The sequence below is a fragment of the Lutra lutra genome, chromosome 10 (assembly GCF_902655055.1).
Source record: "Lutra lutra chromosome 10, mLutLut1.2, whole genome shotgun sequence".
In the NCBI taxonomy this organism is placed as follows: domain Eukaryota; kingdom Metazoa; phylum Chordata; class Mammalia; order Carnivora; family Mustelidae; genus Lutra; species Lutra lutra.
In genome coordinates this window covers 99,724,163-99,744,855 of record NC_062287.1, presented here as the reverse complement: position 1 = coordinate 99,744,855, position 20,693 = coordinate 99,724,163, and the positions used below count along the sequence as shown (strand labels likewise).

The following is a 20,693-nucleotide window of genomic DNA, read 5'->3' as shown; positions in this document are numbered from 1 at the left end:
TTAAAAAAATACTTGTTAAAAAAATAAAAATAGATCAACACCCTGACATACAATAGTGAAGCTTGCAAATAGTACAACCAAAGAAAATATCCTGAGGATAGCTAGGGAGAGGTGGTTACTTAGCAGTGGAGGGAGGAACATCAGAATAACATCAGACCTATCCACAGAAACCTGGCAAATCAGAAAGTGCTAGCAAGACATATTCATGATACGGGATGAGAAGAATATGTAGCCAAGAATACTTTATCCATCAAGACTGTCATCCAGAATGGATGAAGAGATAAAGAGCTCCCAGGACCGGAAGAACCTGAAAGAGTATTTAACCACAAAGCCAGCCTTGCAAGAAATATTAAGGGGGATTCTGTAAGTGAAGAGACCCCAAGAATATTATAGACCATAAAGTAACAGAGGCAATATAAAGAAACAGGAACTTTACAGGCAATACAGTGACATGAAGTTCATATTTTCACTAGTTACTCTGAATGTAAATGGGATGAATACTCCTACCAAAAGACACAAGGCTTCAGACTGAATAAAAAGGCAGGACCCATCCATATGCTATCTACAAGAGACTCATTTTGAATATAAAGATATCTTCAGATTAAAAGTGATTGGATGGAGAACAATTTACTACATGAATGGACCTCAAAAGAAAGCTGGGGTAGCAATCCTCATATCAGACAAATTAGATTTTAAACCAAAGACTGTAGTAAGAGATGTAGAGGGATATTATATCATACTTAAATGGTCTATCCAACAAGAAGATCTAACAATTTTAAATATCTATGCCCCCAGCATTGGAGCAGCCAATTATATAAACCAATTAATAACCAAAATAAAGAAATATCAATAACAATACATTAAAGGTAGGACACCTCAACACTCCACTCACAGCAAAGGAAAGTTTTTCTAGGGAGATCAACAAAGAAACAAGAGCTTTGAATGACATACTGCACCAGGAGAACTTCATAAATATATCCAGAATATTGCATCCTAAAACAACAGAACACTCATTCTTCTCGAGTGCACATGGAACTTTTTCTAGAATAGACCACATACTGGGTTACAAATCAGGTCTCAACTGACACCAAAAGACTGGGATTATTCCCTACATATCTTCATACCACAAGGCTTTGAAACTGGACCTATCAGAAGAAGAAATTTGAAAGGAACTCAAACACTTTGAGGAAAAAGAGCTTCTTACTAAAGAATGATTAGGTCTACCAGGAAATTAAAGAAGAACTTAAACAATTTTTTGAACCAATGAAAATGAAAACACATCTGTTCAAGACTTATGGGATACTGCAAAGGTGGTCCTAAAAGGGAAATTCATAGCCATCCAAGCCTCGATCAAAATAATTAGAAAAATCCCAAATGCACAACCTAACCTTACACCAAAAGGACCTGGAGGAAGAACAGCAAATAAAGCCTAAACCAAGCAGGAGAAGATAAGTAATAAAGATTAGAGCAGAAATTAATGAAATAGAACCCAGAAGAATGGTAGAACAAATCAACAAAACTAGAAGCTGATTTTTTGAAAGAATTAATAAGATTGATAAACTTCTGGCCAAATTTATCCAAAAGAAAGGAGAAAGGAGCCAAATTAATAAAATCATGAAGGAAATGGGAAAGATAATAACTATCAAGGAAATAGAGACAATTATTAGAACTTATTATCAGCAGCTATATGCCAATAGATTAGGCAATCTGGAAGAAATGGATGCATTCCTGGAAACTTATAAACTATGAAGACTGAAACAGGAATAAATGGACAATATGAACAGACCAATAACCAGCAAGTAAAGTAATCATAAGTCTCCAAAAAAAAAAAAAGAAAGAAAGAAAAAGAAAAAGAAAACAAACAAACAAACAACAACAACAACAAAAACAAGAGTCTGAAGCTGGAAGACTTCCCAGAAGAATTCTACCAATCATTTAAAGAAAAAATCATACCTATTCTACTGAAGCTGTTTAAAAAAATAGAAATGGAAGGAAAACTTCCAATTTTTTTTCTCTATGAGACCAGGATTATCCTGACTTCAAAACTAGACAAAGACCCCATCAAAAAGGAGAAATATAAACCAGTATCCCAGATGAACATGGATACCAAAATACTCAACAAAATCCTAGTCAATAGGATCCAATAGTATACTAAAGGGATTATTCATAATGAACAATTGGGATTTATTCTTGGGATGCAAGCATGGTTCAACATTCACAAATCATTCCATGTGATAGAACAAATTAACAAGAGAATGGAGAAGAACCACAAGTTCCTCTCAATTGATGCAGAAAATGCATTTGACAAAATGCAGCATCCTTTCCTGATTAAAACTCTTCAGAATGTAAGGATGGAGGGAACATTCCTCAACTTCATAAAAATCCATCTATGAAAAGACCACAAAGAATATCATTCTCAAGGGGGAAAAGCTGAGAGCCTTTCCCTAAAGATTAGGAACATGACAAGGATGCCCCACTCTCACCACTATTGTTCAACATGGTACTAGAAGTCCTAGCAATGGTAATCAGATAACAAAAAGAAATAAAAGGCACCCAAACTGGCAAAGAAGAAGTCAAACTCTCTCTCTTTGCAGATGACATGATACTTTATGTTGAAAACCCAAACGACTCCACACTCAAATTACTTGAACTCATTCAGCAATTTAGCAATGTGTCAAGATACAGAACCAATGCACATAATTTAGTTGCATTTTTATACACTAACAATGTGACTGATGAAAGAAATTCGGGAATAGATTCCATTTACAATTGCACCAAAAACCATAAGATAACTAGGAATAAACCTAAACAAAGAGGTAAAGAGCTATACTCCAGAAACTACAGAACTTATGAAAGAAACTGAGGAATACTTGAAGAGATTGAAAAACATGTTCAGTGATTGGAATAACAAATATTGTTAAAATGATAATGCTTCCCAGAGCTATCTACACTTCCAGAGTAATCCCTTTCAAAATACTATCAACATTTTTCACAGAGTTGGAACAAACAATCCTAAAACTTGTGTGGACACAGAAGAGACCCCAAATCACCAGGGGGAAGTTGAAAAAGAAAACCAAAGCTGAGAGCATCACAATGCCTGACTTTAAGCTTTATTACAAAAGTGTGATTATCAAGACAGCATGGTATTGGCACAAAAACACACATAGATCAATGGAACAGGATAGACACCCCAGAAATGGACCCTCAACTCTATGGTCAACTAATCTTTGACTAAGCAGGTAAGAAGATCCAAAGGGAAAAAGACCGTCTTTTCAAGAAATGGTGCTGGGAAAATTAGACAACCACATGCAGAAGAATAAAACTGGACCATTCCATTACATCATACACAAAGATAAACTCAAAATGGATGAAGACCTAAATATGAGACAAGAATTCATCAAAATCCTTGAGGAGAACACAGGCAGCAACCTCTTTGACATTAACCACAGCAACTTATTTCAAGACATGTCTCCAAAGGCAAAGGAAATAAAAACAAAAATGAACTTTTGGGACTTCGTCAAGATTAAAACCTTCTGCACATCAAAGGAAACAGCCAACAAAATTAAGAGGCAAACCACGGAATGGGAGAAGGTATTTGCAAATGACATTACAGATAAAGGGCTGGTATCTAAGATGTATAAAGAACTCATCAAATTCAACACCCAAAACCAAATAATCCACTCAAGAAATGGGCAAAATACATGAATAGACATTTCTCAAAGACCTATAAATGGCTAACAGACACATCAAAAAAATGTTCAGATCACTAGCCATCATGAAAATACAAATAAAAACCACAGTGAGATACCACCTTACACCAGTTAAAATGACAAAAGTTAGCAAGACAGGAAACAAGTGTTAGTGAGGATGTGGAGAAAGGGGAAACCTATTACACTGTTGGTGGGAATGAAATTGGTACAGCCACTTTGGAAAACAGTATGGGGGTTCCTCAAGACCTTAAAAATAGAGCTACCCTATGAGCCAGGAATTGCACTACTAGGTATTCACAATAAATATATAGATATAATGAAAAGAAGGGACACATATACCCCAATGTTCATAGCAACAATATCCACAATAGCCAAACAGTGGAAGGAGCCAAGTTGTCCTTCAACAGATGAATAAAGAAGATGTGATTCATATATACAATGCAATATTACTCAACCATCAGAAATTATGAATATACACCATTTGCATCAACATGGATGGAACTGGAGGGGATTATGCTAAGTGAAATAAGTTAATCAGAGAAAGACAATTATCATATGGTATCACTTGTATGTGTAATATAAGGAATAGCAGAGAACTCTAGGGGATGGGAAGGAAACCTGCATGGGAAGAAATCAGAGAGGGAGACAAGCCATGAGAGACTCTGGACTCTGGGAAACAAACTCAGGGTTACAGAAGAGAGGAAATTGAGGTGATGGGGTAACCAGGTGATGGTTATTAAGGAGGGCACATGTTGTGATGTGTACTGGGTATAATATGCAACAAATGAATCCTTGAACACTACATCAAAAACTAATGATGTAATATAAGTTGGCTAATTGAACTTAAAAAAATAAATCAGTCTGAAAAAAATAACCTTAATGAAAGCTGTTAAAAACCCATATGTCATAGGTTTAAAATTTCTTCAATAAATGTAATAGGAATAAAAATAAATAAATTAAATAAGTAAATAATCTAATTAAATTAGGAAATAAGAAAAAAACTTAAAATTTAACAAGTTGAAAAGACATCTTGAAATTAAAGCTCATTGTTAGTTGTCTATTGTGATTCTGAATATGGAGGGAGACTTTGGGAGAAAGCCTTTCCCCAAGGTCATTAACGTTCTGCATCACTCTCTTTGAACAGATCTTATAAGAAGTAGAGAAAACAGCATTTATTGCCAAATATGCTGTGAAAGTTCAGATTTCAGTAGGTAGGAGACAAAAATCAGGAATGACAAAGACCTGACTTCTGCCAGCTTTTGAGTTTTGGAGGTCAGAGATTCTCTGATAATAATTATTCACAAAGCAATCCCTACGGCATCAATCTATCGTGGATAGCTGCAATCAAATTACCTCAGAAGATATTGAAGAAAAAATTGAAATTGGAGCTGTAGACAATATTGGTGAGATTTTTTTCTTCTAAAATTAAAGTAAAATGGATTATGCAAAAAAGGAATTCAATACAATTGCTATATTTTGAATATCTAAAACATAATTGCAAGTCACCAGTCTCAGAAATAAGTGGAAAATAAAATTATTAATATGATTGTCAAATAATAAAGTACCTCTATACATGATTATAAAATGGGTAGCATGATTGTGAATAAGAAAACACCAATAATTTTAAAAGAAGTTGACATTGTCATCTTTCAAATGTTCAAAAATGGAGGAAGAAATTCTTTGAGACAGGTCTTAATTCAAGGACTAGTAAGAATTCCCTAAGGGCCCCATAGATTGAATAATGGTAGCACCATACCCGGGCTTGTGTTTAAATGCTCAGTTTCTTCTAGATGAGAGCCAAACAACATAATTAACAGTTATCAAAAACTACTAGTTCTCAGACCTTTAAAACTGAAAGGTCCTTTCAGTCAAAATAGCTGGACATTATTTATTGATTTGTTTGTTTGTTTGTTTGTTAGTTTTTGTTCTTTTTTAATTCAGAGGGATAAAAAAAGGAGAAAGAACACGTAAAAGCAAGGGGTATTCTAGAGTCTAAACTTGAATTCTTATTACTACTATGATCTTTACCACTGATATTATCATTAATTCATGCCACATAAGAGAAAGCACATTTGTAATTACTACTCCATCAGCCATAATACACAGATCTGAGAAAACACAGCCATGCAGTTTCCCAAAAGCTGGAAGAGCCAGTCACAATGTTGCAGCAAAGGGACAGCTGAGACAGAGTATAGTAGAAGCTATATGTGTCACATGTGACAGACCCAGAGATAGGTCCTCAGACAGACAAAATTCCTGATCATGGCCTATGATACTGTACAATGCCAACCTAACATACCACTAAAGGAATTATTTTTATCTGTGGCTTAGTTTGAGGAAGAACTTATACGTTTCAATCAAAACTATTACACAAACTCCTTTCCACATGTAACTTCTGGTGAACTCACTAGAGCACATGAAGTCTCAGCCCTGAAGATGCATCCAATATTGATCTCTTCCTAAATACATTTAAAATATTTCCAGTGATGTTCTCCTCAAATGTCTAATGCATCCTGACGAGGAGACCAATATAAACAATATGAAACCCAAAGATTAAAAGGATGATGAATGGAGGACGCAGGCGCCAGCTGTGGCTGCCACATAGTTTTATACAAGAAAGAGAAAGTGAACTATAGCTTGTTTAAAAAAAAAAAAAAAAGGATGATGAATGAATTAGTGAAATTAAGGACAGAGGCCTTCCTATCCAACCCCCCCCATTTGAATTTTTCATTTTTTAGTTAACAGGCAGATGTTTAAAAGTAATTCCTGAGGAATTCTCAAAAACTGAGTTTGAAGACGAGAAATCACCCAAGATTTCACTTCTGCTCCTTTCAAATCCAACAGTTCTTGATGTGTCTCTGCAGTTCCCTTCATTGCTTTATCTTATTTTGTCTCTGCCTCTTCATAAGGGTTTCATGGCTATTCCAGGCTGACATAATGGATTTAATTTCATAATAGAAATAGCTGCTCATATAATAGATGGTAATGAAACTGAAATTTTCTCATTTCACAAATGGGATAAAAGAAGACTCGTGAAGCTGAATGATTTTTTTATAAAATTTCAGCACCATTGTCTCTAAAAGAGACATGTACCATTTTTGTCCTCTTTCGAACTATACCCATCACCTCTTGAGTAAAAGGCCTTGATATCAAATAGGGAAACACAAATTCATTTACTCAAAGATCAGATTATTCTAAGAGAACCTGCAGAGATCATCCACACTCAACTACTTGAACATTCATGGCAGTATTCAGAAGGGAAAATATGGGGGCATGTTTTCACATCCGTGACAAAAATAAGATAAGCTTTTCCAGATATATAAAAAATATAATATTCCCCAACACTGAATTGTTTCAAAATTAAGTCGACTGCCTTATACAAAATTAAAAACACTAAATTTTCGTCAGCATGGATGGAACTGAAGGTTATTATGTTAAGTGAAATAAGTTAAGTATAGAAAGTAAATTATCATATGGTATCACTCACATGTGGAATATAAGGAATTGCACAGAGAATCAGAGGGGAAGGAAGGGAAAACTGAATGGAAGAAATCAGAGAAGGAAAAAAACTATGAGAGATCTGGAGTCCAGGAAACAAACTGAAGGTTACAGAAGGAGAGAGGGGGTGGGGGGATGGGAAAACTGAGTGATGAATATTAAGGACGGCATGTATTGTGATGAGCACTGAATGTTAAATGCAATTAACAAATCCTTGTACAACCTAACACTAATGATGTAATATATATTAGCTAATTGAACATAGCAAAAAATAGATTAACCAATTAGTTAAAAGAAAAGAACTACTAAATTTTGAGAAACAAGTGAAAAATATTTAAAGGTTGGGAAATTCTTCATTAGATGTGTGGCTTAGAGAATTTGCTCTAATGTTAAATTGCTTCCTCATCCAACATAAATGAATGACTAAACATGAAGGTAAGATGATCAAAATATATACCCCTTAATTTCTCTAAGTATACATGCCAAGAAGCAGTAAATATCCATTTTTACATTTCCAACTACCATGATTCTCTGCTTATTTTGAGTCATAAGTATATGTTCCCTGTTATATTTTTCTTTCAGATAATTTCATTGTCTCTTGGGAACTTGCTGTACTAGACTAATTCCATGGAAAAAATAAACAATGTAACTGAATTCATTTTCTGGGGTCTTTCTCAGAACCTAGAAGTTGAAGAAGTTTGTTTTGTGGTGTTTTCTTTCTTCTACATGATCATTCTTCTGGGAAATATCCTCATCATGCTGACTGTTTGCATGGGAAACCTTCTTAAGGTTCCCATGTATTTCTTCCTCAACTACTTGTCTTTTGTGGATATTTGTTACTCTTCGGTCACAGCTCCCAAGATGATTGTTGACCTATTAGCCAAGAGCAAAACCATCTCCTATGTGGGGTGCATGCTGCAACTGTTTGGGGTACATTTCTTTGGTTGTACGGAGATCTTCATCCTTACTGTTATGGCCTATGACCGTTACGTGGCTATCTGTAAACCCCTACACTATACGACCATCATGGACAGGGGTAGATGTAATAAAATGTTACTGGGGACCTGGATAGGTGGGTTCTTTCACTCCATTATTCAAGTGGCTCTGGTAGTCCAGTTACCCTTTTGTGGACCCAATGAGATTGATCACTACTTTTGTGATGTCCATCCTGTGTTGAAACTTGCCTGCACGGATACATATGTTGTCGGTGTTGTGGTGACAGCCAACAGTGGTACCATTACTCTGGGGAGCTTTGTAATCTTGATAATTTCCTATACCATCATCCTGGTATCCCTGAGAAAGCATTCCGCAGAAGGCAGGCGCAAAGCACTCTCCACTTGCGGCTCCCACATTGCTGTGGTCATTATCTTTTTTGGCCCCTGTACGTTCATGTATATGCGTCCTGATACTACCTTTTCAGAGGATAAGATGGTGGCTGTATTTTACACCATTATCACTCCCATGTTAAATCCCCTGATCTATACACTGAGAAATGCAGAAGTGAAGGATGCAATGAAAAGACTGTGGAGCAGGAGAGTTTTCTCAAAAGCTAATGGTTAATAGTTGAAGGTAACAATTTAACCTGGATGAACTTAAATTTTCTCTTCTGTTCAACAAAGAGAGTAGTGAAAACCTCATAGAGTTTTTGAAAGAACAAAAGACAGAATAACACTTTCTACATACCTGAGGTATTATTTATCATCATTATTATATTTATTCTAATATTTCATAGGTAGATAAATGTTCTGAATTATCTAGGCCAGAGAAATCTTATTAAACAGAAGCTCGGGACAATGATACTGACTACTTTTATTTTCTCTTCCCCATTTTGGACTTTCTGTCATTTTCCTTTGATTGAGAGTCTCCTATGAAGTATTTAAGGCTATTTTCTAGATTTAGAACTCTGATAGAAACATATTGAGTACTCAAATATGCATATGTTGCATGCACGAAAGGATACAGGAAAAACTAACAGAAATCTGAAGTATAGTACCGTGATCTAAGTCCTCCAAAACAGAGTGGAAACTAAGCCTATGGAGGCTGCAAAGGGAGGGGAGTTTGTACAGTATGTGAAAGAGAGAATAGGTTTAAAACACAAAAGATCTGCCCTCTTCCTCTACTCTTGGGAGAAAGCTTTCCAATCTCTGGGACTCATTTTCTTTACCCAAACAGTAAGGAAGTTGGGGAAACCTCTAACATCTCCATTGTGACACTAACATCTCATTCATATGCTTCTGCTAACTGACTAATCTTGCCTTCTCTGTAGTTAGTGGTCCCCAATTAACATAAAGTGCCCAAAACAAAACAACAACAACAACAACAACAACAAAAAAACAAAGAAACTGAATGAAAACAAAGAAAACTGTGATCAGTAGACCACTTGAATCCACAGGGCAAATAAATGGTGAAATGCACAGCTGGGAATCTATTTCCTCTAAAGTTTGAACCAAGTAACTTAACTGAATACATTGAGCCATTCATCACACATCTCTCACTTCATGCACTCTTAGCTTTATTTTTCTATATAACAAATTAACATGTCACTGATTATCATTTCCACTGTTTCATTTCCTTTTGCACAAATCTGATTATTTGACTGCCTTTACTTGAGTAAATATTTATGTTGAAGTTTGTGTGTCTTTGGGTGTGTGTAACTTACATTAAGAACTGTACATAGTGCTCTAAAAAAATAATCCCTGATAGTGATGCATTCACAGAGGTAAAAATAAGAAAGTCCAAAAGCAGCACCATTTCTGGATTGGAAGTTATAATTAAGAAACACTGTCTCTGGAACCACACCATGGAACATGTTTATTGTCCCAGTTTGGAATCTCAATGGATTTCCATTTGCTCAGTTTTTAATGATGACTAGATTAGTACTTCTCCAACTAGTTTGATCATGGGAGTCATTGGGAGAGATTTTTGAACAGATAATAGTATCTGTGTTCTGAATTTCTAATCTCTTTGGCCATGATTAAGGGGTATTCAAAAATCTATATTTTTAACAAGCTCATATCATACTTGTTATACAGTTAGTGGCACATTTGAGCACTTAGATTTGGAAACAGAAAGACTAGAGTATACTTGATGTCCTTAGAGCACAAGAGGCCTATGAGTTAACGAAATTCCAGGAGTCCTACATTTGAAGATATGCCCCTGCCTGTTCTACTAACTGATGCAAAGGAAGATAAATTTGAACTAAATTTAGAAAACAGTGGAATAAATGACTATTATCCATTTGTAACTTTCCTCCACAACAATCTTTCATTCATGTATTTGCACTAATGTCTTGACTACCAAGGGATATTAGTTCCATTGAAGTTCTGACATCCTTAAGAATGTAAAAGATTATATATATATATAATCTTTTATATATATATATATATATACATATAGAATATATATAGATAGATCTATCTATATATAGCTATATATACCAATTCTACTTATAGATATATCTATATCTATATCTGTCCCCTGTTCTATACACTGAGAAATATATATATATATATAGATATCCACATAGATATATCTATAATTAGTATTGGTATATATATAGCAAATCTACTCTACTTCTGGATATATTTGAAAGACTAAATGAGTATCTTGGGGCCATCTGGCTGGCTCAGTCAGTAGAACATGTAGCCAAGATATGAGGAAAAATAAATGATCTTTAATAGTTGAATGAATAAAGAAGATAAATATTATACCACCATTAAAGAGAAGGAAATCCTGCCATTTGCAATAACATGGTAAATCTGGAAAGCATTATGCTATGTAAAATAAGCCAGAAAGAGAAAGACAAATACTGTATGTTATCATTTACAGGTAAAACCTATGGGGTGGTGGCAGATAACAGTTAGAGAACTTATTCTAGCTAAATAAAAGATTTATATTAAGCTTCCATAAACCATACTGTGTGGTATAGCTGTTAAGGTTAAACATATAGATCATTGGACAATAGAATGTCCATAAATAGACCTAAATGTGTAATTGTTTAACAAAATGTCAAGGTAATTCAATGGGGTAAAGAATAGACTTTTTTTCAACTAAGTGGGCTAGGTTAATTGGATATCCATCTGAGAAGGAAAAAAACCTCAATTACTACTTTATATCATACACAAAAATTAACTCATAATAAGTCAGAGACCTAGATGTTAAAAGATAAACCTATAAAAATAGTAGAAAAAAGTATTTTTAAAGTTAGGGTAGATCAATATTTATTAAATATAACAAAATAAGCATGAACTATAAGAAAAACTGAAAATTGAAAAAAAATTCTAAATATTATAGCTCTTTCCTTCATTGGATGTTGTCTCTTTTAAAAATGAAAAGGCAGGGGCACCTGGGTGGCTCAGTGGGTTAAAGCCTCTGCCTTCAGCTCAGGTCATGATCCCAGGGTTCTGGGATTGAGCCTGCATCAAGCTCTCTGCTCAGCAGGGAGCCTGCTTCCTCCTCTCCCTCTGTCTGCCTCTCTGCCTACTTGTGATCTTTGTCTGTCAAATAAATAAATAAAATCTTTAAAAAAAAAAAAAAGAAAAGGCAATACACAGACTAGGGAAAAAAGATATAGATAGACACACATTTATGTATAAACATTTATATTATATACAATTTATGTACATATTTTTATATAAACTTATATATAAACATATACTTTATATTTATTTTGATGTTAGCCACATATGAAAAAAGACCTATATCTAGAATATATAAAGAACACATACAGCTTAAAAATAGGAAACCTAGAACTACTATTTTTAAATTATGCAAAAGAATTGAAAAGAAAATTTTCAGAAGCAGATGATCCTCCTTCTAACATTATGTCAGAAGGTCAGTGGTAGTCTAATGCAGCAACACAATGCCTGTGTCATTCACCACATTTCATCTCATCAGATCATCTCATATCATCACATATCATCAGAGGAAGAAGGGGGAGTACAGTACACTGAGGTATTTTGAAAGAGGGAGACCATATTCAGATACTTTTGTTAAAATATATTGTTGAATTTAAAAAATATATATTGTTGTTATCTATTAGGATGTCTAATTTATAAATTAATCTTTATCACTGGCATGCATGTATAGGTACAGTGTTCAGTAATATCCATAGTCTCAGGCATCCACTGGAGGTCTTGATACACAACACTCCCCCCACATAAGGAGGGGATACGTTTTAGGTGATCTGTCCCAAGTAGGAACTGAAGAAAATGTTACATAAAGAAGTGCCCAAATGCTCACAGTCCCCACTTTTGCTACCAGGCCTTCTCTCTCCCAGCCTGCGCCCAAAGCCTTGTGGAGAATCCACTATGATCAAGTGACAGAAGGAAGGATTTGGGCCTGATATACAGAACATTCGGCAGTGATATGTGGGTACAGCTAAAATGTGAATACATACAGCACTACATCCCCATTATGGGAAAATCCCTGAAGGCCATGGTGAAGGGAGTTTCTCTCAATGGATAGAACTTGAAACAATGCACCTGGTGTTCACTTTCTTTGAATGAAAAATGGCTGGATGGAGAAATTATACTGATGCATGGGTTTTGGCCAAAGGTTGGCTGAATCATCAAGTACTTGAAAAACAGACAAACAAGCAAACAAACAAAGAAACATTATTGGAAAACTGGTAACAAGAAAATTTGAGGCAGAAATATGTTTCCATACCTTTCTGAATGAGTAAAAGCACACAAAAACCACACAAACATATTTATGTCCATTGTGAATGCTCACCAATGACCAGCAGAGGAGGATTTTAAGAGTCGAGCAGAAAGAATGACCCAATTTGTGTATACCAGTCAGGCTATTTGCCAGACACTCCTGTCATTACCCAGTGGGCTCACGGACAAAATGACCACAACCCAGGCACTTCAGTAATGAAGGTTTGTGTCACTCCACCAGCTAAAGAACAACAACCAGCTTTGTTGCTTGCTGAAAGCATACTGAATACAGAACAGGTAACAGAAGAAAGTAATTATAAATTAATCCTGTGATTGTTACAAAAATGAAGACTGTAATTATTGTATTTACTCCTTATATTATGAATAATTTGTGTGCCTGAATATATATATGTACACATATATATACACATATATATGTATTATGTATGTATATATGTATATATATATAAAATATCTTTGTTTTCTTCTCTTTCTTATTACCTTCCCATGAAACTGAAGAGATATTGAATTTTTGCCATAACATTTTAGTATTTTTATTTTCCATCATACTTTTTTTTATGAGTATGTATCCTCACTTTATTTTTTTTTAATATTTTATTTATTTATTTGTCAGAGAGAGAGAGAGAAAGAGAGAGCAAGCACAGGCAGACAGAGGCAGAGGAAGAAGCAGGCTCCCCGCTGAACAAGGAGCCAGATGTGGGACTCGATCCCAGGACGCTGGGACCATGACCTGAACCGAATGCAGCCACTTAACCAACTGAGCCACCCAGGCGTCCCTTTATTTTTTTTTAATCATTTTTTTTAAATTTATTTTCAGCATAACAGTGTTCATTGTTTTTGTACCACACCCAGTGCTCCATGCAATCCATGCCCTCTCTAATACCCACCACCTGGTTCCCCCAATCTCCCACCCCCCCACCTCTTCAAACCCTTCAGATTGTTTTTCAGATTCCATAGTCTCTCATTGTTCACCTCCCCTTCCAATTTCCCTCAACTCCCTTCTCCTAACTCCCCATGTCCTCCATGCTATTTGTTATGCTCCACAAATAAGTGAAACCATATGATAATTGACTCTCTCTGCTTGACTTATTTCACTCAGCATAATCTCTTCCAGTACCGTCCATGTTGCTACAAAAGTTGGGTATTCATGCTTTCTGATGGAGGCATCATACTCCATTGTGTATATGGACCACAACTTCCTTATCCATTCGTCCGTTGAAGGGCATCTTGGTTCTTTCCACAGTTTGGCGACTGTGGCCATTGCTGCTATAAACATTGGGGTACAGATGGCCCTTCTTCTCACTCCATCTGTATCTTTGGGGTAAATACCCAGTAGTGCAATTGCAGGGTCCTAGGGAAGCTCTATTTTTTATTTTGTAAGGAATCTCCACACTGTTCTCCAAAGAGGCTGCACCAACTTGCATTCCCACCAACAGTGTAAGAGGGTTCCCCTTTCTCCACATCTCCTCCAACACATGTTTCCTGTCTTGCTAATTTTGGCCATTTTAACTTGTGTAAGGTGATATCTCAATGTGGTTTTCATTTGAATCTCCCTGATGGCTAGTGATGATGAACATTTTTTCACGTGTCTGTTAGCCATTTGTATGTCTTCATTGGAGAAGTGTCTGTTCATATCTCCTGCCCATTTTTTGATATGATTATCTGTTTTGTGTGTGTTGAGTTTGAGGAGTTCTTTATAGATCCTGGATATCAATCTTTTTAACTAACTAAATATTAAGGTGAAAGTAAAAACCACCCCAAAATTTTAAATTTTCTTCTTGTGGAGATTTTAGTGCATTTTTGTTTGTATACAGGATTGTTGGATGATGTTATTGGTATTATAACCATATGTAGTGTTTACTGGAGATTAAGTATGATTCATCCAGACATGTATAGGTGCTATGTGAATAATCAATGGACTTCTAATGTCAATTTTATGTGCTAACTTGCCTAGACTACAGGGTGCTCAGATATAGCTTTGATTATTGTTTGGGTTATGACTATGTGATTTTTCTGGATGATATTAACTTTTGAATTGTTAGAATGAATAAAGTAGATCATTCTCACTGATGTAGGGTCCTCGTCTAATGAAATGAAGGTCTGAAAATTACAAAAGGCTAAGTTCCCCTGAGCAAGAGGGAATTCTCCTGCCTGAGAGCCTTCAGACTGAACCCTTAACTCTTCCTGTCTGATGGCTTGCACTCTGACACATTAACTCTTCTCTGATTTTACACTAGCCTCCTGCTTATGGACCTGAACTGGGACATTGACTCTTTCTGGTTTATTGCAGTTTCTGGTGCTTAGACTCAAAATGGGACATTGTGCAGTTTTTCCAATTGCCATCTTCCATATACACAAAAGCATATTCTTTTCAATATGTTGTAGGTGTGTCTGTGTGTGTGCACAGAAAGATTTTAGATCTTCACTGATCAAGATATTCAATATTGTTTAGATGTCAATAATAACTGAAACAACACGCATTTTATGCAAACCCTATCAAAACTCCAAAGACAATTTTGCACATATAGAAAAATCAGCTGAAAGTTTCACATGGAATTTCAAGGGATCTTTAGAAAACAAAATCTTAAAAAGAAACATTTTCTTCTCCTAATGTCCTCCATGTTATTCCTTATGCTCCACAAGTGAAAACCTATGATAACTGACTTTCTTTGCTTGACTTATTTCACTCAGCATACACGGAGGACATTGGGAGAAAGAAAGGAAAAGTGAATTGGAGGAAATAGGAGGGGGAGATGAACCATGAGAGACTGTGAACTCAGAGAAACAAACTGAGGGTTTTGGAGGGGAAGGGGGGTAATGGGTGAGCCTGCTGGTGGATATTAAGGAGGCACGTATTGCATGGAGCACTGGGTGTGGTGTATAAATGATGAATCTTGGAACACTGAAAAAATAAATTTAAAAAATTTTAAAAAAGAAACATTCATATGTCCCACATGTCCTGATTTTAAAACATTATAAAACTACAGTAATCAAAACTGTGGTAATGGCATTAAGACAGGGACACAGACAAATGGAATGAACTGGAGAGCCTGGAAATGTACCATCCCTTATATGGTCAGCTGAATTTCTGCAAGGGTGACAACACCATCCAATAGGAAAGAATAGTGTTTTTAGCAAATAGTTTAGCCAAACTAGATATTCATGTACAAAAGAATGAAGGCAGACCTCTTACTTATACCACATACAAAATAAACTCCAAATGGATCAAAGACCTAAGTATAAGAACTTAAACAATAAAATGTTCAGAAGAAAACACTAATGATGCATTATATGTTGGCTAATTGAACACAATAAAAATAAAATATAAATTTAAAAAACCTCAGAATATTACCTTACGAAATAATTTCTTGAATATGACACCATAAAAACACAGGTTACAGAAGAAATAAGTAAATAAATTGAACTATCTCAATATTAAAAACTTCTATGCATCAAAGGCCACAATCAACAGAATGAAAAGCAATTCATGGAATTCCTAAAACTCAGTATCAACAAAAGACTTGAATAAATATTTCTCAAAAAATATATACAAATGGGCAATGATCGCATGAAAAAAATACTCAACATCACTAAACAACACTCATGTACACTGTTCATAAGAATATAAAAATGTTGTAGCCACTGTGAAAGTATGATATTCTTCAGAATGCTAACAATATGATGACTAAGTAATCCAGCATTTCCACTTCTGGGAATATAGCAAAAGTACTGGAAGTGGGGACTGGAAGAGATATGTGTTCCCTCATGTCCATATCAGCATTAGTCATGATAACCCAAATGTGTAAGCAAGCCATGTGTCCATCAGTGTATGAATAAACAAAATCTGGAATGCATACAATGGAATATTATTCAGCATGGAAAAGGAAGGAATTTCTGACCCATGCTACAACAGATATACGTTGATCACATATTAAATGAAATAAATGTATTTTTAATAAATTTTATGTGTTGTAACAGCATTAGATATATACAGAAATTGTGGAAATGACATAGAGTTCCCATATGCTTTGCACTCGGTTTCCCCTGTCACTATCTTACATAGTATGGTTTATTTGTTGCAACTAATTCATCTGATGTGAACACATTATTTTTAATTAATATCCATACTTTATTCATATTACTTTGTTTTTAACTAATGCCATTTTTCTTCTCCAGAATCTCATCCAGCATACCACATTACATTCAGTTTTCATGTCTTCTTCAATATCTCTAGACACTGACAGTTTCTCTGAATATCCTTCTATTTATTTATTTCAGTAATGTTGACCATAGAGCATTATATTAGTTTCACTTGTGTAATGCAGTGATTCCACAATTCTATAGCTTATTCAGTGCCCATCATAATAATTCTGCTCAACTTTCCTTGTTTTTGATAACCTTGAATGTTTTGAGGAGAACTAGTCAGATATTTTATATAAAAACCATCATTTGGGGTTTGTCTGATATTTCACTCAAGATTGGACTGGGGTTATGGATTATTGGGGAAGGTCACAGAGACAAAGTCCCATTTGCATCACATCATGCCAGTGGGTACATAATTTTGTTGTGACTCATCACCATTGATGTTAATCTTGATCACCTGGTTGAGGTGGAATTTGCCACATTTCTCTTCTGTAATTACTCCCCTTGCTTCATTGCACAATGTGGAATTTTGGAAGGAATTCATTTGTGTGCAGCCCACAAATAAGAGATTGAGTGTTATCTAATAACCCTTTGAGAGCAGAATACCTACAAAATAATTAGGAATTCTGCTCTCAAAGGGTTTTTGAGATTTTCTTCCCTATTATCCCCTATTTATTGTTTTTTTTTAATTTAAATGTTCAAATAGCTATTTGCAGATTTCTTAAATTATGAATTATATATCATTTTGTGCCATTTACTTTGTTGCTCAATTTTTTTTTCTCAATTTTGGCACTGTGGGCTCTTCCCATTGCCTCTTATGTCCCTTTGGCAGATTCTCACCACAGTGTGAGGTACCTCTGTGTGTGTGTGTGTATGTGTGCGTGTGTGCGCACGCACGCGTGTGTATGTGTGTGTGTCTGTTACCACTTTCTTACAAGTTCGTCTTGTACATTCCCCACCTGAGACCTAGAATCAGCCATTTGATTAAGAAATCCTAATTAATTTTCTTGGATAAAAATATCAGGAACTTAGTCCTGCCACTAGATCTCTAGATGATCACTGTTTTATTATTCTGTCAAAACTCATCCTTTATGACCCATATAAACACATTAATTACAAGAAGAGGTCAACTTTTCCTCCAAATCCATTAATACATAGTGAAGATTAAGTTCTTATCACATCTGGCTCATGCATCTTAATTAAAAGGGAAGGAACACTTTAGGGAATGACCTCACAAGACTTTTGTATTTTGCATCATTCATGTTTAAATACTGCTGTAGGAAAGGCAAAAAGAAGCATTTCCCTGTCCAAATTACAAGTGAGAGTGGATATCAGAAAGTGTGGGATGAATCCTGGAGCAACTTTGCCTTGTGGCATGCAGGTGAGAACCTGAGTCTCAGTGACATCAAAAGAGATCAGACAGAATTTTATTTTATGTATGTATGTATGTATGTATGTATGTATTTATTTATTTATTAACTTTTTTTATTAATTTGACAGAGATCCCAAGTAGGCAGAGAGGCAGGAAGAGAGAGAGAGGAAGAAGCAGGCTCCCTGCTGAGCAGAGAACCTGATGTGGGGCTCCATCCCAGGAACCTGAGATCATGACCAGAGCTGAAGGCAGAGGCTTTAACCCACTGAGCCACCCAGGAGCGCCATGAGACAGAATTTTAGAAGGAAATTTTTTATTCTCATTGGATTAAAGAGAGACTGAATTACATTGAGGAGAAAAGAGAATGACTGAATCCTACCCTTTACATAAGCTCTTAAAAAAACTGGTGAGATTTATGTTGGGGATTAACTTAGTTGTATCTAATACTCAGAGAAAATTCATCTGATAAATGCCACAATGAGCACCTAACACATAAAAGGCATTTGTGGAAGGATAGAAAGTTTAGGGAATTTTCTACAAGTGCTTACCAATCTAAACTGAGAAGACAGAATAAAAGAAATACACAGTAGCTCCTGGTGGAGAGAGAGACAAATAAAAATTGTATCTAGTCCAGTGTTCCAGTATGTTCCCTGGAGATAATGATTTTACTTGGGATGTAGTAGGCTTCCCTTTTCAGTGGTAACATAATATTGAAGGACTGAACACTACTGGATTGTATCAGGAGGAGATTCTCTTAATTCTTTCATTTACTTTATGAATACTTACTATTAAATGTGTACATTTTTTCTAGATGTTTGCATTCAGCAGTGAGCAGTGAATATTACATTCTTCATGTTGCTTCTTCATAATGTATGCCACTCTAGTATCTTCTTATTTGAACTATACAAATCTTACAGTCTATATCTTTGTAAGATAGATGGATGATAGCTAGTAGATGATAGATCGATTGATCGATAGGTAGATAGTAGATTGATAGGTAGAGGTATGGATGAATTGATAGGTAGACATCTAATTATAATATTTAATTGTTAAAACAATCACACAAACAAGTTTCACTACTGTTTGCTGAAGAGTTGGACAACCAGCATATCTGGCAAACTCCTGAGGGTGTAGGGGAACTTGTAGTGAATGGCAGTGTGGTTGGGATATGATGTGGGAAAGAGCCTTGAGTCCAGAACTGCCTCTACAGTGACTCACCCTAAACACAGACATTTAAATCTTACTCTGGCCCTGGGAACTTTGCTGTTTCTGCAGTCTATGTCAGAACACAGTTGTTACCATCCAGTAATATGCCAATGTGATTACCCATCTACTAAAAGAAGGTCTTTAAAAGGCTTTATTTTGTTGCAGCATCACTATGACAGATTTTCAACTACCAATGGGAATATTTTAAAAGGTAAGTCATCCTCCTAACTTTGATTCCAAGAAAACAATTTCCCCACCCTGAGGCCACACATAGGCTATCTCGATACTCTTGTAAATACAATTAATTGATATGACTCTGTGTGTGTGTGTGTGTGTGTGTGTGTGTGTGTGTGTGTGTGATATTATTCTGCTGTTAAAGAAAATATTACCATCTTCAACAGACAGTCCCGAACTCTGCCCTTTACAACATATTTTAGAAACCATTGTATTTATATACACTTCCCTTTGTTTGATGATTGCATAAAATACCATCCCTGAATCATTTAGCTTCCTTCTGGTGGGTATTGAAGTTGTTTCTTACTTTTGGTCAACATGGAAAGGATTGCTGTGATGATCTTCCTGCCTATGAGTGAGATTATTTGCAGCAAATGCATACACCAGACCTGTGTCTATTGACATTGAAATATCATCAGTGCTAAAAATTAACCCCAGAGAGATTGTATTCCCTTAAACTCCTCCCAAGAATGTGTGGAATCAATTGTGTCCAACATCATTTTCAGAACTGTTTGTTAAGAGACATTTATCAAAACTGTCATTTTGTTAATCTAAATGAAAAGATAAATAATTGGATTTGAATGGAATGTATTTTTCTATGAAAGAAATTGATAATATTTTCACATTATTTTTAATAAGAAGAGTCCCTTTGAGATCAGTTCTTTTCCCCATTTTCATTTCCATGTTTTTTTTTTATTATTATTATTTTGTTGATTTATTTAGAGAAAGAAAGAGAGAGAGAACAAAAGCAAGGGAAGGGGCAGAGGGAGAAGGAGATATAGAATCTTAAACAGCTCCATCCCCAGCACAGAACCTAGCATGGGGCTGGATTCCAAAACCCTGAGATCA

The 20,693-nt window shown here is 35.4% G+C and overlaps 1 protein-coding gene across 1 annotated transcript; it reads left to right on the top strand.

Annotated features, from left to right (window-relative positions):
* Positions 1 to 7,835: 7,835 nt before the first annotated feature.
* On the top strand, positions 7,836 to 8,768 carry LOC125079822 (olfactory receptor 4S2). Its single transcript, XM_047693554.1, has one exon. It carries the CDS (start codon positions 7,836 to 7,838, stop codon positions 8,766 to 8,768), a length of 933 nt encoding a protein of 310 aa, XP_047549510.1.
* The last annotated feature ends 11,925 nt before the right edge of the window (positions 8,769 to 20,693 follow it).

Bases quoted from the DNA above. Each gene is read 5' to 3' on its own strand.
- LOC125079822 (XM_047693554.1), top strand. From the start codon at position 7,836: ATGGAAAAAATAAACAATGTAACTGAATTCATTTTCTGGGGTCTTTCT.